This window comes from Mytilinidion resinicola, assembly GCF_010093595.1.
Source record: "Mytilinidion resinicola strain CBS 304.34 unplaced genomic scaffold BDZ99scaffold_10, whole genome shotgun sequence".
NCBI lineage: Eukaryota > Fungi > Ascomycota > Dothideomycetes > Mytilinidiales > Mytilinidiaceae > Mytilinidion > Mytilinidion resinicola.
Genome location: NW_022985446.1, coordinates 1,560,791 through 1,583,132, shown reverse-complemented (window position 1 = coordinate 1,583,132; position 22,342 = coordinate 1,560,791). Strand labels below are relative to the sequence as shown.

At 41.6% G+C, this 22,342-nt stretch overlaps 3 protein-coding genes across 3 annotated transcripts; 1 reads left to right on the top strand and 2 right to left on the bottom strand.

The window, feature by feature from the left end:
- Positions 1–67: 67 nt before the first annotated feature.
- BDZ99DRAFT_418004 (inorganic phosphate transporter 1-6 /Pi cotransporter) lies at positions 68–1,977 on the top strand (the record flags this gene model as incomplete). The annotated part of the gene is made up of 4 exons (XM_033716841.1): positions 68–545; positions 593–838; positions 888–1,201; positions 1,262–1,977. 4 exons carry the CDS (start codon positions 68–70, stop codon positions 1,952–1,954), a joined length of 1,731 nt encoding a protein of 576 aa, XP_033576782.1. The 3' UTR covers positions 1,955–1,977.
- A 953-nt stretch (positions 1,978–2,930) lies between these two features.
- On the bottom strand, positions 2,931–4,897 carry BDZ99DRAFT_463563 (HET-domain-containing protein). Its single transcript, XM_033720108.1, has 2 exons — positions 4,854–4,897; positions 2,931–4,803 (listed from the first exon to the last, which is right to left on the bottom strand). Exon 2 carries the CDS (start codon positions 4,583–4,585, stop codon positions 3,068–3,070), a length of 1,518 nt encoding a protein of 505 aa, XP_033576781.1. The 5' UTR covers positions 4,586–4,803; positions 4,854–4,897; the 3' UTR covers positions 2,931–3,067.
- Positions 4,898–8,307: 3,410 nt separating this feature from the next.
- On the bottom strand, positions 8,308–8,652 carry BDZ99DRAFT_36914 (uncharacterized protein). Its single transcript, XM_033714788.1, has one exon. The coding sequence runs from the start codon at positions 8,588–8,590 to the stop codon at positions 8,411–8,413; it is 180 nt and encodes a 59-aa protein (XP_033576780.1). The 5' UTR covers positions 8,591–8,652; the 3' UTR covers positions 8,308–8,410.
- Between the last annotated feature and the right edge of the window lie 13,690 nt (positions 8,653–22,342).

Here is a 22,342-nt window from a genome sequence, read left to right as displayed (position 1 = left end):
ATGCTCCAGCAGCTCACACACGCGACAATCCCTCTCCCAGAAGCAAACTCCTTCAGCTTCTGCAGCAATGGCAGCCAAGACAGCCGGCGGCAACTCTGCCTTCCACAACTTCCACAACGACTTCGTCGATGTCGAGGACCCCAATGAGCGCCGTCGTCTCGCTCTCGCCGAAATCGACAAGGCGCCCTTTGGCTGGTACCATATCCGCGCCTGTCTCGTGGCCGGCACGGGTTTCTTCACCGATTCCTACGACATCTTCTGTGTCTCGCTCCTGACCATCATGTTGGGGGTTGTCTACAAGCACGACAACAAGGGCGTCCTCTTCACGCCCCAGGACACCGCCATCAAGGTCTCTACTTCGGCCGGAACCGTCATCGGCCAGCTAGGCTTCGGTGCGCTCGCTGATGTTGTTGGACGTAAGAAGATGTACGGTCTCGAGCTGATCCTCATCATCTTCGCGACTATCGCCCAGGCTCTCTGCGGTTCCGGTCCTGGTGCTTCGATTGTGGGCACCATCATCTTCTGGCGAGTTCTTATGGGCATGGGTGAGCATTTCAACCTCCAATTCGTCTTCACAGCTAACCCTCCGAAGGAATTGGTGGCGACTACCCCCTATCTTCCATCATCACCTCCGAATTCGCGACCACCAAGTGGCGCGGTGCCATGATGGGATCCGTCTTCGCTATGCAGGGTTTCGGCCAGCTCGGTGGTGCCTTGGTCATGCTGTGCCTCGTCGCCGGCTTCAAAGGCTCTCTCGAGTCTGCCACATCCTACGCCACTTGCTCCCCAGGCTCCGTGTGCGCTCTTGCGGTTGACAAGATGTGGCGTGCTCTCATCGGTCCGCACTCATCCATTTCCCCCTCCCTAGTAAACCTAACAATCCCCAGGTTTGGGCGTCGTCCCCGCCACCATCGCCCTCTACTACCGTCTCACCATCCCCGAGACCCCCCGCTACACCTTCGACGTCGCTCGCGACGTTGAGAAGGCCAACGAGGACGTCAAGGCCTACATGTCCGGCAAATCCCAGGGCCACCCCGACGAGATCGCCCAAGCCACTACCCGCCGCGCCTCCGTCGCCGGTGCGCTCGAGGTGCCCAAGGCCAGCTGGAGGGACTTCGCCAAGTTCTACGGCAAGTGGAAGAACGGAAAGATCCTCCTCGGCACCGCCGGTTCATGGTTTATGCTCGACGTCGCCTTCTACGTAAGCCCCACCCCCTCCCCCTCCTCCCCCATATCACACTAACCCCCCCCCCCCCCACAGGGCCTCGGCCTCAACTCCTCCACCGTCCTCACCGCCATCGGCTACGCCAAGGGCAAAACCGTGTACAAGACCCTGTACAACCTCGCTGCCGGCAACGCCATCCTGACCTGCGCCGGCGCGATCCCCGGCTACTGGCTGACCGTCGCCACCGTCGACACCATCGGCCGCAAGCCCATCCAGCTCGTCGGCTTCTGCATCCTCACCATCCTCTTCATCGTGTGGGGCTTCGCGTACAACCACCTCTCGGACCACGCCATGCTCGCGCTCTACGTGCTGGTCCAGCTCTTCTTCAACTGGGGGCCCAACGCCACCACCTTCATCACGCCCGGCGAATGCTTCCCGACGCGCTACCGCAGCACGTCGCACGGGATTAGCGCCGCGAGCGGCAAGATCGGGAGTATTATCGCGCAGGCGGCGATTGCGCCGCTGAGGACTAGGGGCGCGACCAAGACGAATGCGAATCCGTGGCAGAATCATGTTATGCAGATTTATTCGCTGTTTATGTTTTTAGGGATTTTCACGACGCTGCTGACGCCGGAGACGAAGCGCGTCACGCTGGAGAAGCTGGCGGGGGAGTATGACTTGGGCGGGGAGAGTATGACGGGCGAGGAGCATGCGGTGCCGGTGGGCAAGACGGGGAGTGAGAGTGAGGCCGGGGCAGAGGCGCCGGAGAAGGCGGTGCAGACTGTCTAAATTCAGGTGAAGTGGAGTGGAGGGACTAAGGAGAGTTTTTTTTTTTTTGGGGGGGGGGGGGGGGGGGGGGGGGGGGGGGTGGGGTTATGATGTGGCTAGATCGATACCATCTCTCTCTGTCTCTGTTGTCTCGGTTGCATGGGGTTGCAGGAAGGCGGAATCCTATACATACCTTTAATTCGTCAGTTCACTGTAAATTATCACCACTGTTCTTTGCCTTGAGTAATCACGTGGTCTATTTATTCCCTTTCCCTGCAAGTAATACCACCCAGGCACGAACACCGACGCACCGACATCACCCTGTCGCCTCTAGCGCCGGGTACCTACAAGGGGGTCGCCTGAGCGGGCCAACCGCCCCCCCTCCCCCTCCCCCCTGCAACTTTTGGTGGCATTATAGTCGTATCCATACTCTTTTCGTAGATGATTACTATAACGCCACCAAAAGTTGCAGGGAGGGCGGTTGGCCCGCTCAGGCGACCCCCTTGTACCGTGCGAGAAGATCGCGGCCAGCGGGGTCTGGGTTCCAGATCGAGCTATGTTTGGTCGATAACTACTAGGACGACATCACAAGCGTGCAGACCTGGGATGCGTTTATTTAGATAGTCCGCGAGGAGTTTTGAGGGAGGCATTTTGGGCCCTGCAGAGGTGGCGTAAGATAACTACAGAAGGTCCGAGGCGGGGTGTAACGGGTCTAGTGAGAGGTAGCTGGGGAGGGTTAGAGGTTCTATGTTGGACGGGGTGGTAGACATGTAACTGACTGGGATGAGGGTGGTAGCGATACTTGTAGGGGTAGTGCTGGGAGTTGTGAGGTGGGTGGAGGTAGCGAGGGGGATGAAGCGGGCAACAGAGATGCGTTGAGGGGGTTGGGTGGGTGCTGGTTAAGTTTGGGTGGTGTCGCATGTAGGGGATTCTAGTACCAACACATTTTGGGCACTGGCTGTGGTACCGCGACAGGTGTTGGAAACTATAAATATGGAGTAGAGTTCAATGCAATGGAACTTAGACTGCCTTTTGGGGGTGTCGAGAGCGTAAGAGTGAAGGTTGAAGCCAGGGGCGTGGTATATCCGTCTCTTGGTAATCTATTACAAGCACGTCCTAGGTAGATGTGTTGGTCTAAACGATCGAAAAGTCCCTTTTTGGCATCGCCTGCTTTTCCCACACCTCCTTAAACCACCTACCCCGCTGACCAACCGTATGCCCTTCAAATTTCGTCACACCAAATCTTCCATATGTATTCGGACTTGCCTCAATTTCCTTAAGCATCATAAAAATGTCCCGGCACTCACCACCATCCACTTTGCGAGCGATATGCAGAAGCCAGATTCGAGCAAGTGAGCAGATCGAGCAAGCAGGAAACGGATCGAACCAGAGTTCATCCCCGAGTCGTACGTCGGGGTAGAACACAAACTGCCCGTCTTGTGATTCAAGTGCGGGCACTGGAACTTCGCATGCAGCGGCAGGATTCGCGATCGTGACTCGATAATGTAGGCCGAATCTGCGCCTGTCATGGGAGGGCTGCGCTGCCGTGGCGCTTTCGTTGCAAAAGCGACGAACAAAACAGGGTAGTAATGCCGATTTGAGTGTGAGACGGCCCGTTCCAGGTACGAGTTGCCCGAGGTCGTTACCTCCCTCGGTTTTGCAGTCGACGGTCTGTATGGATTCGCCAAGCATTGTCCTCCACGGGCTGCTGAGGTTTGGTTTGAGAAAGAAGATTTCCTGGCCAGGGGATATTGAGGCCCACGACCAGGATGGAGCCGTCCAAGCAGCCCGTGAGAACTTGCGCTTGGTCTCGATGTACCAGAGGAGCTCGATGGACAGGGATTTCTTCCACATCCCCGCAAGGTACTCGTCTCCGGTCAATTCAGATATGACCCTGGCACATCCTGAAATGGCCGGGAGTATGTCGTTCGCCTTGGTGAGGTGCAGAAGCGTATAGCTTGAAACCATGGAACGCCACTCTAGAGATAAATCGCCCCTGGGGACGGAGACTTTTGCCATTAGAAGCCGATGTCTCAAGTTGGCCTCTCGTTTTCCCATTCCGTTTATTACGTGTGGAGAGAGAGACGAGTTTCCACATTCACACGTCTTAGACTCCAGGCATTCAAAGGCCAGCTCTCCGTAGTTGCAGTAGAGAATGCGTCTCGACATTAGACGCTCCTGCAAGACCCAGCCTCTTTGAAATAACGGGAATCGTTTCTTGACCTCTGCTTCGTCATTCACAGTGCCCATAGCATCGCACATGCGCGCACCAACCAACAGTAATCGTCCAGTGTTGTCATCAAGAGACATGCAAATGTCCGCATTCGTACTCGAAAAACATCCACCAGTAGAATCCGCGGAGGAGGCTGCAGCAATAGTCAGGTAGGAGTATCGGTAGATATCCGCCATCTTCGCGGACTCAACTTCCCAGTCATACTTGTCGTCCTGAATAATACAGACAGAATCAATCCAGATGTATTGTATATCTAGTCTCCTCGTTATAGTAATAGCGTCTTGGAAATTCCTCGGGAGTGCGCCATAATCGAGGAAATCCATAGCTTTTCCGACAGTATCGATTGTTGTGCAGCACGTGATGGGTGTTTTCCCCCAGCAGTGACTCAGGCAAACATACTTTCCAGACTGTCCGGGCATGGTGCGAATGAGTTTAACTCCCGAAATGCTCCCTCTCGGAATCTGTGTCACGTCTATAAGACGAGAAGGAAGGCGGCTTGCGTTATTGTTATTGCAGGTTTCGTGAGTCGCGTCGCATACCTCTAGCCATTTCCGAAGCCGGCCCATTGACACATCCGAGTTTGTGGTTCCAGATAAAAATTCTGAAATACGCATATGCTCAATTTGTAGCCCAAAATCTACCATCAATTAACGGAAACAACACAGACGTTCGAATCGGGGAACCTACTTCGAGGGGAGAACAGCTGTATGTGCTGTATACCGGCGGTATCATTGTTTGCCATTCGCTTGCTCAAAACGAATACGGAAGACAAGTGGTAGAACGAGGTATCGGCATTGTGCTGGTCGTGAGGGCCAATCAGGGAAACTTGCTCAAGTATCTGCCGTAGCACGTTGCAAGAGCGACAGCCGCTCTTAATCGAGTCCGCTAGTTCGGCTAAGGAGAAATATCGCTGGAGAGCCTCCTTGTAAGACCGCCTGATCGCTTTCTTCTTCTTGTAATCCCCTGAATTTCCAAGTGCCGGCTGGATTGAAAGTGCAGACTGGAGCTCTCTGAGTGCGTTGCAGCTTAGTAGACAGCCCGAAGTGTCAAAAATAGCAAAGAAACTTTCCACTCGGGTTTCACTGCTCCTGCACAATGAGGTCGCCTTCGACAAGTCATACACCGATACAACCATTCTTTAAGACAGTCGCCAGGCCGGAGCTAAGGCAAACAAATAGGGAAGGGGTGCATAGCAAGGTATCTAGCCGCGCGTATGAGTACGGAGTTGCGTTGTTGGAACTTCAGGTTTTGCGCGGGTCTAGAGAAACACGCTCCAATGATTTTGGCGGTGGCTGCGGAGCCTAAAAAGCTGCTTATATCTTGTTCCGAAGTCTTGATGGTTGATGCTGAGTGCAAGAGGCTGAGGCAGCAGAGGCGCAAAGGAATCGAAGTTACAAGGGGCGCGGCGAAGTGCATATTCCGGTTACGTAAGCATCTCACCCAAATCTTAAAAGTTGCTTCGCACCACCCAGTATCGGTTAATAAATTTTTTTTCTTCGATAATTATCACTAAGATACACAGACAGATACATCTACCCACCTGGATCGTAATCGATGGTTGTAGTTGTTGTGGTATAGCTCCTCCAATGTACCAAAAACTGGTGGTTTTGATGTTCGTCGCCTCGCGTACGTTAGCTGGTGTCCGGAATATGCACTTGGCCGCGCCCCTTGTACTCTATTGCGCTAGTAGAATATCGAACCGGGGCTAGCCCCTGAAATCTTGGCGTCCCAACATCAACCTCAGCCTCGCCTAACTTCTCCTCCTTCATCCTCTCCAAGATACACCAGTAGAATCACGCCCACACAATGCATCAAGAATAGCATGGATTTCTCAAAACATTGACGACTTTCATCCAGCGGTGATATTAAACCCCCCGCACCCTCCATATTCGAAGGCGGAACGCATCCCCTGAAAACGCGTGTATCATGACGTTGGCTCCTCTCGGTCTCTTTCCTGCTGCTATTCTAGCTGTTCTGTGCGACTGAGATCAAACGGCGACGGTATGGCAGGGCGATGAAAGTAGTCCAGGTACTCGGTGCGTACCAAATTGCTTGGGGGCCGTGACGCTTCAAGGTCCCGGTCGCCTGCGATTGGTCAGTCTTGTGCAGCCCTTGATACATTATCTTTCATCTTGCAGAACAGACCTGGGGACAGAAATTGAATGGATGTGTCATGGAATAGAAAATTAGGACTGCTTACCCCGAATTCAATGCCTTCTCCGAACGATGGCGATAAAGCAGCCGCATATTGAGTGCTTGAACCTTATCCCTGCGCCGGTAACGAGCAAGGTCAAGACCCCGAAGACAACAGCCAACATCTCTTCCTTAGACATAGTTGAATCTCGTATTGTCTATGCGGCTAATATCGCACGGTTTTAGCCTCTAGAGAGTCGTGAAGCAAGAGTCGCGGCCGTCTTATTTCCCTCAGCGCCTCTACTACAATGCAGGCGGATGTTAGTGGGGGCGGATAAGCTGAGGTCGCCGAGGAACCACGTGTTATGAACTGCCCATTCACCTAAAGATCACACCAAGGGTCTTCGAGGGGATAGTCCGGACGGTTAGGTTTCTACTCACCTGCTGGTATACTTCGTCACGGACTAGCACGTGACGCGAGGTTCGAGTGTGAATAAGTAGAACGTTGGAAGGGAGCTGGCTTCAGTAGTATTGGAAGTGTGTAAAGATAGTCAAAAAACTTGAGTCGTAAGATTGCCGTTAAGTTCAGTATGCTAGATACATAAACAAGATTGAGTACGAAGGAGAGAAAGACAATAGGGAATCCTCCAGACTCTTATAGCTTTCCGCCCTTCATACAATTTGGTCCTGATCTCTCTACTCTGTCCTTGCCAAGCGAGATCAGTAAGATCACCCACGTGACCCCTGGTCACGTGTGTCCTGTCATGGGTCTTGGTAACTTGGTTCCTGCACCTTGCCCCCGAGGCCCTCTGTTCTGTACAGAGCCTTTCGCGGTTGTTCGTAACATCACGTGGGATGCGCGTATGCTTGCCTTAATCATGCATGCATCAACACTCGGGCTTGCAGGTACGAGAAAGATTTTCCAATCATTAATTCTCGTGTATTAGCACACCGCGATGGCTTACATGTTTTTGTAGAGCCGCGTCTTCCAACACGCAAGCTTACCATTGGTCAGCCCCGCTTTGAGCGACTGCAGCTTATCTGACTAACCTGGGACTATGAAAAGCAGTGATTTTAGGCGGACACTCCGGACGGTTTTGCATGCGCTTTCATAAAGATTAGTGTTCCCAATACTGCGGTTAAATGCGCACTTGACCAATAGAAACCACCTCTTTAAACATCGTAGCTGAAGTATCCCTAACTACCCAAAACGAAGGCTTCAATACACTGTGTATGCTAAGACGTTATGTGCCGTAAATCACAACATCGTTCTTAAATGTTGTTTGAGAAGACAGCCTCTTAATTCAAAATACCCTCCATAAGGTAAGTCTCAGAGTAGAACCTTTAGCATTTAGTTCCACCTGACACCAAATTAAGTCTAGTTATATTGATTGACCGCGCAGCACAGTGTCATTTGCATCCGTTGGCCGAAAAATTGCGCGTAGCAAGTAGCTCAGTAATACCACTTTCCTGGCGAACCATTTCTACAAAGCAAAGAAGAGGTGGAGCTTTCTGCGACTCTGCTCTGCTGCCCTGCGACGACGCCGCACCGTCGTGAGGTGTTCCTGCGGAGTAAGCTCGGGTATGGATTGTGGCTTTAGCGGCGGATTCTCGCTCCTTGGTTTGGCCCCTCGTCCAAACAGGCGACCAGAGACTGCTATCTAGCGCCAAGGACCAGCAGCACGTGACTTCATCAGAGACTGATGGAAGCAGCACACAACCTCTTTAATATTGCCAGCATGCTTCGTTAAGTGACGCACTCAGATTCCTATCTTATATCCTTCTTTTGTAGTTCTCTCTTTGCTGAGCTTGCGCAAGTAACTTTCCTAAGAGTATGGCAGTGATTAGCAGACTTGGCAGGATGTTGAGCACGCTCTTGCCAGGTGGTCAGTGATTTAGTAATGCATTTACGAGAAGAGCGGGCTCAGGTTATGAGTGAAGCAGTTGCTACGGCATGTGCCTAGGGGAAGACAGAAGTAATAAGGTTCGGACAGATCTCCAGGGTGTTGGGTTTGTTCCCAAATCGAACGATGGAAGAGCTGAGGTACACCATTGGACTCAGGTTGAAATTGGCTCTGAACTCTGATTTCTATAGGTGTCTAGCTCGTTGTTTATATACTAGGAGAAGGAAGGGGGGCCACCCCCGGGAGCTTAACGTGGCAGCTCTCTTGATACGTTGCTGGTGACATCCTATTACTTAATGCAGTACTAATACCGTGCTGCAGCACTGCTGTTGCACTACCTGTTACTTCCTCCTGTATTAGCATGCTATCCTGATACGTTACTGGCATATAAGTTGTTGATCCTAGGTTGTAGTGCTGCAACTCGAGTATTGGCGCTAAGTCGCAGCGTGTGAACATAGTGACCGGCGTGTTATATTTTAAGTAAGGTAACGTACTCCACAAGCGAGCGGGCCACCCAAGCGAGCGGGCCACCCCATCACCAAAACGCGCTCTGTTGACTTTTAACTATCATGCCTCAACAACACAACGCGCAACTAGTCCAAAGCGAAGGCCTAATATGCCTAGCTATCTCAGCAATCAATAAGAACCAAATTCAAAGCGAGCGACAAGCTGCAACAACCTTCGAAGTCCCTAGAAGCACGCTTCAACGACGACGCGCCGGAACAACCTCCCGACGCGATTGCGAGCCCAATTCAAAGAAGCTTACAAAGCTAGAGGAATCAGTTATTATTCAACATATAATTGACCTGGATTCAAGAGGATTTGCACCGCGGTTAAGCGCTGTACAAGATATGGCCAATAAGCTGCTAGATAAGCGCGGTGCCGGCCAGGTTGTGTCACGGTCTCGGGCGGCAGGATTGCCCTAGCTAGCTCGGGCAGGTAGGTAGAAGTAATAACTGAATTCACTACGTGTTCTATAATGCACGGCAGGCAGGCGGGTTGAATAACAAGACGTAGCTCAAGGAGCTACAAGGAGGCAGGGCGGCGGTCGGCAGGTATACTCCTGCCAAGGCTCGCATAGGCCCTTGCAACAAGGCCTCTCGCCGGGTCCTAACATCACGTGTTACGCTGTGCAGCAAGCTTCACCGTTCAAGCCGTGACAGTACTCCCCTCCTTACGGCCGAACTCCGTTGAGGCCTAAGGACCGGGCTTTTCAGGGTAACGGCGGTGGAACGACCGGATAGCTTCCTCGGCATGTTCCAGATAGTCAGCGGGCTCTTCTGTGACTTCGTTGTATCCGGTCCACTTCACCGTGTACTTCAGGCGGGGGCGGCCACAACCGCGACGCTCCCATCGAGAGTCGACAACTTCCTCGACTTCCCACTCCTCCAAGCCTTCGACTTCAACTGGCGGCGGTGGTTCTTGACGCTGGCCGGGCAGCGGATCATTCGCGGCAGGTCTTAGTAAACTAACGTGGAAGATGTTGTGGTTGCGCATGCTCTCCGGTAAGGTTAGGCAGTATACGTAAGGGCTGACGACCTTCTCTATGCGGAACGGTCTAAGATTCTTCCAATCTAGCTTCTTCTAGGGGCGGAGGGTTTTAATATTCTTAGCATTTAACTATACTAAGTTGTTAACTTAATAGTTATAAGCAGGGCAACAGTTATAGTTTATATTATCCTTATATTAGGTATAGAAGGCAGTAAGTTTAGACTTTAGATATTCCAGAATCTCTTCTATATACTTAGCAAAGCGCTTAGTATTTCTAGCAGGCGGGCGGGTTAACAGTTTAACCGGCTTAAAACCTAGATATAGGTAGAAGCCGTAGTTTATAAAAAAGGGGGAGATATAAGTGCTTTTAGAATTTATAGTATTAATTAACAGTTTAGCTAAAAGCAGCTATTTAGCCTAGTTATCCTATAAATAGGATATATATGCCCGTAAGTACTATTCTAGGATAGTATTAGCTCTCTTAGTCTAGCTATTAGTTTCGAGGTAGTATATAGTTAATAGTAGGCAGTTAATTCTTAGGCGGCTAGTTAGGTATCTCTAGAATTTAGCTATAAACTAGGGCCTTTAGTTAAATATAATAGAGGCAGGCAGGCTGTATAGTTTCTAAATATTTTTTAGGAAAAGTTTTATAATATCTTCCGCGTTGCAGGTCCCTTTATAGGTAAGAAAGTATTTTATTTTAGTTAGGCGGTCTACTATAATAAGGATTATATTATACTTTCCGCTATATAGCAGGTGCGTAATAAAATCTATTAATATATTACGCTAGGCTTTTTTAGAAATAGGCAGCGGCTTTAGAATACCCTAATAGGCTTTTTATAATAAAGTAGTTCTTTTATATATTTAGCAGTTCCTAACCTAATAGTCTATATAAAGTAGTATTCCGGGCTAGTAGTAACTGCAGGCTATTAGGCTATATATTTTAGATTTTCTAGGGTAGCTAGTAATAGCGTTCCTATAGTATATGCGCAGAAGTTCTACCTTTAGTTTATTATAGTTAGGTATATATAGGCAGTTCTAATAGTATAGGTATCTACCTTTTTTTTAGTATTTAGCTAATATAAGCTTTATATAATAGCAGTGTCCTTTTTTTAAGGCTTTTAGAACTAATAGCAGAATAGGGTCTTTTTTATATACTATTCTTAGCAGGGCGGCAATTATAGAGGGTAGTTCTATATTTCCCTTAGTCTTTTATTTATCTTATAGGGTGTTGTCTAGAAAAGTTAGTAATAAGCCTTTTTACTAGGTTTTTATAGGTGCTAGAGCTATTATTTTAGCTTTATTTTTAAAGGTTATTTTCCTTATAGTTTTCTTTTCTATTTTATTTTTAAAGTTTAATCTCTTTAGAATTATCTGGCTCTAGTAGCAGAGATATTTATCCCCTTTTTTAGGCAGGTTCTCTAACCTTCTAGTTAGAGAATTAGGCTTTACCTTAAGTTTTCCGGGTTAATACGTGATTTTAAAGTTAAAATAGGACAGGAATTTAGACCAGCAGGCCTGGCGGCGGTTTAGTAGTTTTATTATTATAAAGTACTTTAGATTATAGTAGTTAGTAATAACTTTAATAGGTAAGGCAGCGCTTTTAAGCTCTAGTTTCTATTCTTTAAAGTATTAAATAATAGTAAGCAGTTCCTTATTATATATCTTATAGTTATATTCTATAACTAAGTGCTTTTTTAAGAAAAATACAACAGGGCGCAGGATTCTGTCGTCTTTGTACTATAATAAGACGCTAGCTAAAATATAATTAGATATATCCGTTTTTATAATAATAGGCTTATTCTAGTTAAATAGTACTAAAATAGGTGCAGAGGTAAAGGCTTTTTTTAATTTAGTAAAAGCTTTCTAACAGGTAGTATTCTATATAAAAGTAATACCCTTTTTTATTAGGCGTACTAGCGGAGTAATAATTTTTAAGAAGTCTTTAATAAATCGGCGGTAGAAGTTTCTAAATCCTATAAAAGCTTATATATTAGTTAGGCAAGTTAGTATCTTCTAGTTTATTACGGCTTTAATTTTCTCTAGGTCTATTTATAGGCCGTTAGCTCCTATAATAATGCCTAGAAATATTGTTTTTTTAGTAAAAAACTTATATTTCTTAATTTTTATATAGAGTCCTGCTTTTTATAGTAGTTTTAGTATAGTATAGATATACTCTAGGTGTTTAGTTCGGTTCCGGCTATAAATTAGAATATTATCTAGGTAAGCAGTATAGAAAATATTAAAATGCTCTTGCAGAGTATTATTTATAAATTATTAGAACGTTACAGGGGCTCTAGTAAGCCTAAATAGTATTACTAAGGTTTTAAACAGTTCTAGTCGGGTTTGGAATATAGTAAGCTATTTTTAACCCTTTTTTATATATAGGTTATTAAAGGCAGATATAATATTAATCTTTATAAAGTACTTTATCCTTTTTAGGTTACTTAAGGTTTTCTTTATTAATAGTAGCAGGTAGCGGTTCTTAACTATTATAGTATTTAGCGCTCGGTAGTTAATATAGAAGCGGAGGCCTTTTCTAGGCTTTTTTATAAATAATACAGGTAACGCAGTAGGCGAAGAGCTAGGGCGGATAAATCCTTTTTTTAGATTATCTGCTACCTATTCTTTTAGAGCTATTAGCTTATTATAGAATATTAGGTATAAGGGTTTAAAAAAGGGTGTTTTTCCTTTTTCTAACTTAATTTTATAGTTATATAGGCGGTGCAGTAGCAGGTAGTTAGCATTTTTAGGCGAAAAAATATTAGTAAACTTTTATAGTTTTTTAGGCAGGCGGTTTAGGTTAAAGCCCTTTTTTTTAGATAGAATATAGTTAATATTATCTAGTAATATAGAAAAGAGTTTATATCCTCTTTATAGGTAGGCGCTATATACGTGTAAGGAAACGGGTGCTATATTCTTCTTTTCTAGGTTTTTTAGTGCAGGCAGCAGGTACTCTAGGCGGTTTTTTTTTAGAATATTAGCAATTCCTTATACACGCGTTGCTTTTTACAGTATATTATAGTATTTATAATAGTACTAGCTTATAAACTATAGTATATTACAGGACTAGTCTAGTATAGGATTATACAGGCGTAGCCACAGGATTCCTAGAATAATTAGGTAATAACTTAGTTTAGTTACTCCTATTTAAACGGTCTCTAAATATTTATTTATTTATAATTAAACCTAAACAGTATAGGTTACTTTACCCGCTTCGGAATTACCTCTATCGGCTAGTTCTAGGTAAAAAGGGTACTTAAGCGGAATTATTAGAATATAGTAATACTTTACCTAGTCTTTATTAACTAGTACTTTCCCTTTACAGCTACTATTAATTATACTATATACTAGAATACTCTGGCCCTAGTATTCTAAACGTGCAGGTATAATTAACAGGTTAGCTCTTATAACCTGTTCCTTTTTAATAGTTATCCCTTAGATAGCAGCAGCGGATACTTATATAGTGCGCAGTATATAAGCCTGGCTATAACCTATATTAGGCTTAATCCTTTTATTAAAGTAGAAAATAGGGGAGAAGCGGGTTTTAGTAGTATTTAGGTTCTATATTTAGTAGAGGGCGGTAAGGGGCTCTAGAAAAACGCGTTTTTATAAATAGAGCAGGAGCGGATAGAGCGTTTATTAGGCTAAGGGCAGTTATAGATAAAGTATTTCTTAGATCTATAATAGTAATATTCCTTCTTTTTATATTAAGTTAAGCGACCTTTTAAAAGATTTATTAGGTCTCCGGAGACTTCTATAATTTTTATAGCGCCGGACGCTCTTAGTAATAACTAGGGTATAGCAGTTTATATTCCTATAGAAACGGGTGTTTCCTAATAGGTTTAATTTATATTAGCGTATATTTTCGGGGTTGCAGTAGTAGATACTTTATATTATTTGCGGCGGTTATTTAGGTTTTAAAGGAACTTTATAAATATATAGTATTTTCTACTAGGGGGTTTATAGTAGAGTAGTATTCCTTTTAGTTTATAGTTAATAGCTTTTTCTAAAAGGGTTAGTAAAGCTTTTTTAAAAAGCTTTCCTTCTAAAGCTAGGCGTTAGAATTTAGTAAGAAAAATACTAAATTCTTTATTATTTTAGCGGAGGCGGAATAGTTTAGTGCAGGAGTTACGGACTTAGTTAGGGTTTTTATATACTTATTTTAAAAGTTCTAAAATAGCTTTAAAATCGGGTAGTTAACAGTTTCCTTTTATAATATACAGCAGAACTTAGGCGTATAGGTTTCCACTTAAATAACTATTTATATAGGATATTAAGCTTTAGGGGTTAGGAAAGCGGTTTTAGTTAACAGTTATTTTCTTATAGATTTAAAAAAGGAAGCGGCAGAGGTTCTTTTAGTTACCTATAAACTTATTAGGGTTAAGTTATTTCTTAGAAAGCCGGGTAGGGGTAGTAGATATATTAGAAGTAGACGGAGGCGTTTATACTATATTAGCTGTATTTTTTTTAGTTAGTACTTGCAGTATTAGGGTTTATAGGGCGGTGCGGACAGTAGGTATAGCTATATTAATTGCTTTCTATCTCTTAGTAAGGGCTAAAGCTAGTTTATTTATAAGCTCTTTTATTTCTTTCTTTTAGTATTTACGGACAGCTTATAATTATACCTTTAGTTAGTTGCTTTATTATTTATATTCCTTAATTTCTAATTCCAGGGCTTATATACAGAGTACGGCTTAGTGGTTTTTAGTAAGGTTTTCCTGGGCGGTATTAATATATTTATATATTTAGCGGTAGTACTCGTACTATTTATATACGTGGTTAGTAATATAGGCGGCGAACGCGGATTTGCTGTCCGGTAGAACTAGGGGGAAAAGGTAGGATATTAGGTCGGCGGTGCAGGTAGATAGCTAGGTGGGTAAGGAGCTATATAATATTACGGTCTCGGGCGGTAGAATTGCCCTAGCTAGCTCGGGCAGGTAGGTAGAAGTAATAACTAAATTTACTACGTGTTCTATAATATACAGCAGGTAGGCGGGTTAAATAATAAAACGTAGCTTAAGAAGCTATAAGAAGGCAGGGCGGCGGTTAGTAGGTATACTCCTGCTAAGGCTTACATAGGCCCTTATAATAAGGCCTCTCGCCGGGTCCTAATATTACGTGTTACGCTGTGCAGTAAGCTTTACCGTTTAAGCCGTAATACTTATTACGCCCTAAGTTATTTACCGAGTTAAACCTTATAAAAACTAATCGTATAATTTAAGAAATTATTAAGGAAGAGTACCTAAATAATAAATTTATATAAGAAGTCCTAGAGCTAATATAATCTAGAACCTAATATTTAAAGAAAATTACCTTAAGCAAATATAAAGTCTGTAATAATAAACTATTTTACTATAATTACCTTATAATTCCTAACTATAATAAACTAAAAATTAAGCTTTTTTAGTATATATATAATTCACCTATAGGCGGCTATCTAGAGCGCAGAAAGACCTTTAAAATCCTCTAGAGAGAATACTACTAGCCCTGGATATTTAAGATAATCCGCTAATATATAGCCTGTTATTATACCTATTACTATATAAAGGCTTTAAAAGAAAAGTATAATAGCTTTCTAAAGCTACTACCGGTTCTACTATACTGCTAGCGAGATGTTTTAGTTAATTTTATTATAGATCTACCTAAATCTAAAGGCTGCACTAATATTATAGTTATAGTAGATTATCTAAGCAAGTATTAATATATTATTTCTTATAAAATAATTACAGCTTAAGCTACTGCTAACCTATTCTACCGGTATATTTAGGTGTACTACAGCCTTCCTAATATATGCGTTTCTAACTAAGAATTATAGTTTATTTCCGTATTTTAGGATAAACTATATAGACAACTATAAATTAAAACCTAACTATTATTAGCCTTCTACCCTAAAACGGATAGCTAGATAGAGAAGGTAAATTCTATACTAGAATAAGTCCTCCGGGCCTATATAAATTACTAGTAAGATAACTAGGTAACCTAGCTACTATTAGCTTAATTTAAAGTAAATAATATAAGATCTAAATTAACTACAGTAATACTATTTATTACTATTATAGGATAGAACCCTTAAATAGGCTTTAAACCCTCTATAGGAATATAGCGCCCTTTTTATTAAATACTGTAAGCCTATAAAGCTAACTAGATAATTAATAAAATAACTAATATTAAATAATTTATCTATAAAGAGATAACTTAGGCACAAGTAATATAGAAAGAGTTTGCTAACCGTTAGCGTACTAGTACACCGTTCTACCGCGTTAGTAATAAAGTCTGGCTAGACGCCTAAAATATCTGTATAAAATAAAAGTCTAAAAAGCTTAACTAGAAAAACCTTAGAAAGTTTCTAATTATATAAGTGGTTTTACTATACACCTATTAATTAGGCCTGCCTAATATAATAAAGATCTACCCTATCTTCTATATCTCCCTTCTACAGCCTGCCGCCCTGTTCTTAGATTACCTTTCTAGCTAAAAAAAACTCTCCTTCTAAACCTATTAAGGTTAATAGTAAACCGGAGTACTATATTAACTATATTAAAGACCTCTGCTTTAACTAATACCGGAAGCAATATAAATACCTTATTAAATAGACTGGCTATAATAAGTTATTCTAGGAGCCTGCTTTAGAGCTTAAAGATATAATAGCTGCCGCTAATTATTATCGCCGGCACTCTAATATACCCGAGCTACCTAATATATAATTATATAATTATAAGGGCCCTGCGCAGAAGGCTTCTGCTAACTACCCTAGGGCTATATAATACAACTTTAACGCCTAAAAAACTTAGGTTTAGAAGAGGGGTACTATTATAGTAACTACTTATAATACTTTACCTACTATAATTCGCCGATTATATATCTAGTCTAGCTCCTAGTTTAGATTATATCCTAGAATATAGCCTAGATTATATAACCTAGTCTAGGTTATAGTCTAGGTTATAGACTAGATTATATAGCGTCGTTACCTAATCTTATATAGAGCTCGCGAGCTTATACTATACGTATATTCTGCCGGCATATCTTTTTTACCGGCGCTCTCGATTTCCTATTCCTTATATAACGTCTTAATTCCCTACGTAGTAATATATTTAGCATCTAATTAAAGCTTCCTTCTAAGCTCTTAAACTCCTGCTTATAGCACTATTATAATAGGAATTATATATAATAATTAATTAAGATAGCACTACTATAGACCCTTTTAGGAAGTATTATAGCAGGCCTAACTATAATAGCAACTAATATAGTAATATAGCTATAGGCTCTACTTATATAAGTATAATAACTTAAAGTATAGAACTATATAAAGGATAAAAAGATTAAGGCCCTATAGGGGAATTTCTAAGTTGTCTAAAAAAAGCTTACTACTAACTAAGTAGCCGGCAGCAGGGGGTATAAAATAAATAAACCTAAAGAGTTTACTAGTAATAGAGGAGCTTTATAAGTGTTTTTTTATATAAATAAGACTATATCTATATATAAACTAGAACAACCTTATATTTAAATCTAATAAAGTTTGTATAGCAGCAACCTTCTTAAAAAAAGAAGCGTTTAACTAGTTTAACCTAATACTTATAGACTAGCTTAGCAATACTAATATAAATAAGCGGAAACTAGAAATAAATACTATATTTAACAACTATATAAACTTTAAAGCGGCACTCTAAATAACCTTTAGAGACACTAATAAAGAATAAACAGTAGAATAATAAATTGCTATTTTAAAGCAACGTAGCTTAACTAGCTATTATACTTCTAAGTTTATATAGATTATATTAAAGTTATTATAGGAAGATAAGGCTCTAAAAGTATAATACTATAGAGGTTTTAAGAAAAATATTAAAAATAAAATTATATAGAGTAAGAGGCCGCTAATACTCTATAAACTTAAAGAAATAGCTATATAAATTAACAGTTAACAGTATAAATAACAACTAGAATAAGTAGATAAAAAGGGACTTTATTCCTACGCCTAGCTAGTAAGGCTAAAACTAAAAGTAAATAACCGCAACTATAGAGATTATATAGAGATTAATATTATAAAACAATATAATAACCCTAAAGGAAAACTAATAACTAATAAAAAAAGGTAAAAAAAACGCTATAAAGGAGCGTGCCTATTATATAGAGAAATTAGCTACTTTGTAAATAAGTGCCCTAAGAATAAATAAATAGCAGCAGTTATAATAAAAATAAGCGGAGACCGCTATAACTCTATATTATAGACAGCGTGCTATAATAATAACTGCTTTATATACTAGTTAGATAAGTAAGTAATAGAATACTACCTAATATAGCAGAAAGAAGTATATATAATTGCTGTAATAATAAATAAAGAGTATAATAGCAATTCTATAGGTAACTACTATAATATAGAACCTAAAAAGATAGAGATTAACTATTTATTAGAGATAAATAAGGTGTTCTAGATAATTAAACCGTAATCTAAACCCTAAACTAGTATACCTAAGCTATAAAGTAATATAGTACCCGAGTTACTATAGATAAAGTTATAAGTTACTAAGGTTATTATTATTAAATTCTATTACGCTGGTGTAGCTCCCGTTAGGGTCCATGCAGCTGTTCTATCTAGGCTAGTTTACAAGGAGAAACCGTTTGCTGCCATGCAGCGTTCGGATGAAAACCCCGTCCTCTGCGGTATATAGCGCTGAGCGCTCTTCTCGTTGTTGTATAGCTATTGGGGACACGTGGTAGATCTATCAAGTCCACCACGGAATAAGCCATCGTGATGCGTCTTCCTAACCAGGAATAGATATAACTAGCTAGCTAGATATACAGCAAGTGGACGCGAAGCTACCTGCCTAGCTTCCTTGCCACAGTTTTCCACGCAGAGCGCTTCTACGGTGTCCAGCTCACGATAAACCTTCTCCCGCCTGCCTACCCCTGATTTGCTCCATAAGCCTATCTCGCAGCTTGCCTCTGCCTCTTGATAGACCGACACGCGCATCTGTCCTTTCGGGCTATACAGACAGTGTCACCAGCGAGGTGTTAATCCTCCTCCCTATGTAATAGCCGGCCAAAATGGGAAGGCTACAGAGTATGCGCGTACACTCCTATCGTCCTCAGCGTGTAGAGGCCCTGTACAAGCCGGAGCTGTACAGCCGTGCACGAGAGGAGCAGAACGGGAAGGCCGCAAGCATACTCTGCACACTCCCCATAGACCGCCGTCTATCACGAGTCCACCAGGCGTCCAAAATGAAGGCCTGGAGCTGACTGTCGCTGCCATTGTATACCACGCCTCACGGCTGCTAATAGACCGGACCCATCAGCAGCCCCTTCGCGTTACCTGTGACGTTCTCACGACGACAGGCCGACCGTGTCTTGCAGATGGAGGTCGTTGTAGCAACTCAACGCCGTGCAGCTACTACCCCTCGCTATCCACTAACCAAACCGCCACTGTCCTTGCTCTTACTCCCCTGGTCCTCCTGGTTCCGGTTCCGGTTGTCGGTTTGCAGAAACAAGGGCTTCCATCGTGGCCGGTACAGAGGTGTCCTATCATCCTATTAGAACAATCGCTTCGCCAGCAAGACAGGCGCTGGGTAGGGCCCTAGGTTGTGTCCTAGGTAATTCGGATGTCGGATGGTTTTTAGATTTAGTTCCTCTGTTTGTCCCGTTGGTTGTCTGTAGATGTCGAGCCTGACGTTGGCAGCGCCAAGACCCGTGAAAACTCTGCAATTCTGGCTGCGAACAGCGAGCGATGTCTTCAAAGGCACCCGCCAGCAACGACAACGTCGTGCACCAGTAATCGACGTGATTCTCATTCTCATACGAGCCTTGCGGTTCGAATAAGACGGAAAGGAACGCCCGTACGACAATACGGGTCGAATCACGATTTTGGTGTTCCTTTAGTTACTAAGGTTATAGCTATATATAAAGAAAGCGCAAGAATAATTCTTACACGCCTAAATACAGGCTAAAAAGTATAAAAGGCCGAAAACGCTATAGCAGGCGCATATTAGGGGATAAACCCCGGTTTATATAAACTTAAGCTATACCCTTATAAACTAAGGCCCTAGTAAGCAAGGCTTAGCAAAAGGAACTTTTTTTCTTACTTAGCTAGGAAGCCCTTTTTTTTCCTTAATAGATTCTCGCTATTAAGTAGCTATAAGCCTTATAGCTTATTTTTATTAGTAATTAGATAAACCCTTATAATTTCCAGGGTTATTCTTATTATTAGTAGATGTTTTCTACGTATTATAGAACGCATACGCTCTATCTATAAATTGCTAGCGAGTAATTAGGTTAGCTTTAGCTATATTAAGTTATTCTAACCGTCTTCCTATAGTAGGGGTAGTAGAAGGAAATTCTCCGGAATTTATTATTTTAGTAATTAGGTTAGGTATAAGCTAGCTGCCTTTTATAAGGAAATATAAAGGATTTAAATATAAGGGAAAAGTATATAGCAGGGGGCTTAGAGATGGAATTAATAACTTTATATATTAAAAGACAAATTTTTAAAAAATTATAATACATGGCCTAGGGCTATATATACCCCGGCCTAAGCAAGTATATAACTTGCAGAGGCCTTACAGGTTATACGCCTGCGCAGGCAAGCTGTATAAATTGGAAAAAATATATCTATATCCTATCTTATAGCTATATACTATAGGTGCTCCGGTTATTTTATAGAAATACTAGATAGTTAAAGTAATAAAGGTAGTTTAATAGATAAAGTTAGCTCTAAATATCTCTATTATAGTTATATAGAATAAGTGTATAAAATAGCTTAACTATATAAATTTAGTAGTATAGTATAAAATTAAGTAATAATCGCTAGTAAATTTTAATATAAAATTAAGTATTATATAACGTACTCTATAATTAAGCGGTCTACCTAAGTAAGCGGTTTAGCACTAAAAAATCAATATTTTATAGCAAAATATCTTAATAACTACTAGATAATAACCTATAAAAACTTAAATATAAGCTATATTATATATAATCTATATTATATTAAGATTTTAAAGCTATTTATTTAGTAGTTATAAGAATCTAGTGGTTTTCCTTAGTTTTAGCCTAATATTTTAGTAATTACTAAATAAATAGCTTTAAAATCCTAATATATTATAGATTATAACGTATTCTATAAGTAAGCGGTCTACCTAAGCAAGTAGTCCATTTTATTATATTTAGCTGCCTTAAATATTAATTATATACAACTTATAGCCTGCTCTATAGCAACTTCTACATCTTTTTTGCACGTATAAGCGTTGTGCCCTGGTTTACTACATCGCCTACAGCGCCGCACGCTGCCGTTAAAGCGCGCTCCGGCTTACTGCCTTCTGCTTTAAGCTGCCTTATCAATTTTTTAAGCAGCTATTTAAGAGCCTGCTTTCTTTATTAAAGTTTTTTCCTTCTAAATCTGCTTTTTTTTATATATTTTACACTTTATAGCAGCTTTATTTACCTTTTAAAGGCTGGCAACTATATTATACAGCAGCGTAGCTTAATATATTATAACTGCAGCACCTTTAAAAAGGCTATTAAGCAAGTTAAGAATTGCTATAGGTAAGCTATTTTAATATATTTAAATACGATTATAAATTAAGGCTAATTAAAAGCCTAGCTTAAAAGTATTACTTAGTATTTTTAATTCCTATTAAGCCTCTATAGTAGAAGGCAATAGTATATAAAGTATAATATTAAGCTTTAAAAGTACTGCCTCTAGATTAAGCAGTATAAAGCCTGCGCCTTAAAAGCTTATATAAATATTGCTTTTTATAATTAAGTTATAGAATACTACTTTAAATACTAGTAAAAACTTTAGCTTTATAGGGGACTACTAATCGTACACCCCCTAATTCCTAGACGTACACCCCCTTTTTACTACACGTACACCTTCTCTCCCCTCTATCGCTTTACCACCTTCTAATTGGCTTGGAGGGCTGCTCCGTAGCCTCCGATTCGCTTGCTTAACTTGCTTATTAATTCCGAATGCTCTCTCTAAATACGGCTATATATAATATAAGTAATTATATTATGCCGATTTATATAGCCTTATATATAGCCTTATATATAAGCTTACGTATAAGCTTACGTATAGCTATATATACGGCTGCATAAATTAGAAAAAATACGCCGTAGAATAAAAAGGCTATATAGCTATACTAATTTATATAGTCTTATATACGAGCTTATATATAAGCTTATATATAAGTTTACGTATAAACTTATATATAAGCTTACGTACGAGCTTATATATAGCCTTATATATAAGCTTATATACGGCCTCGCGTATAGTATTACGTACGGCCTTGTGTATAGCATTACGTACAGCCTCGCGTATAGCATCACGTGTAGAGAAACGTAAGGGTGAATGCCCGGAGGAAGCTCCGGGCTCTCCGAGCTAATTAGAAGGTAGTGAAGCGCTAAAAGGAAGAGGTGTATATAGAGTAAAAAGGGGGTGTACGTTTAGGAATTAGGGGGTATACGATTAGTAGTCCCCGCTTTATAATAGAATTAATATAGTAGCGTACTAGGTCCTTAATTTAGCGCTTATATACCCTTTTTAATAGCAAAAAGCAGCTAATATTAAGTGGCTACAGCAGGTGCAATAAATACGGCGGTATATAAAGAGTAATAATATTATTCTCCTTATAAATTTATTAGAATTTAAGCAAAATA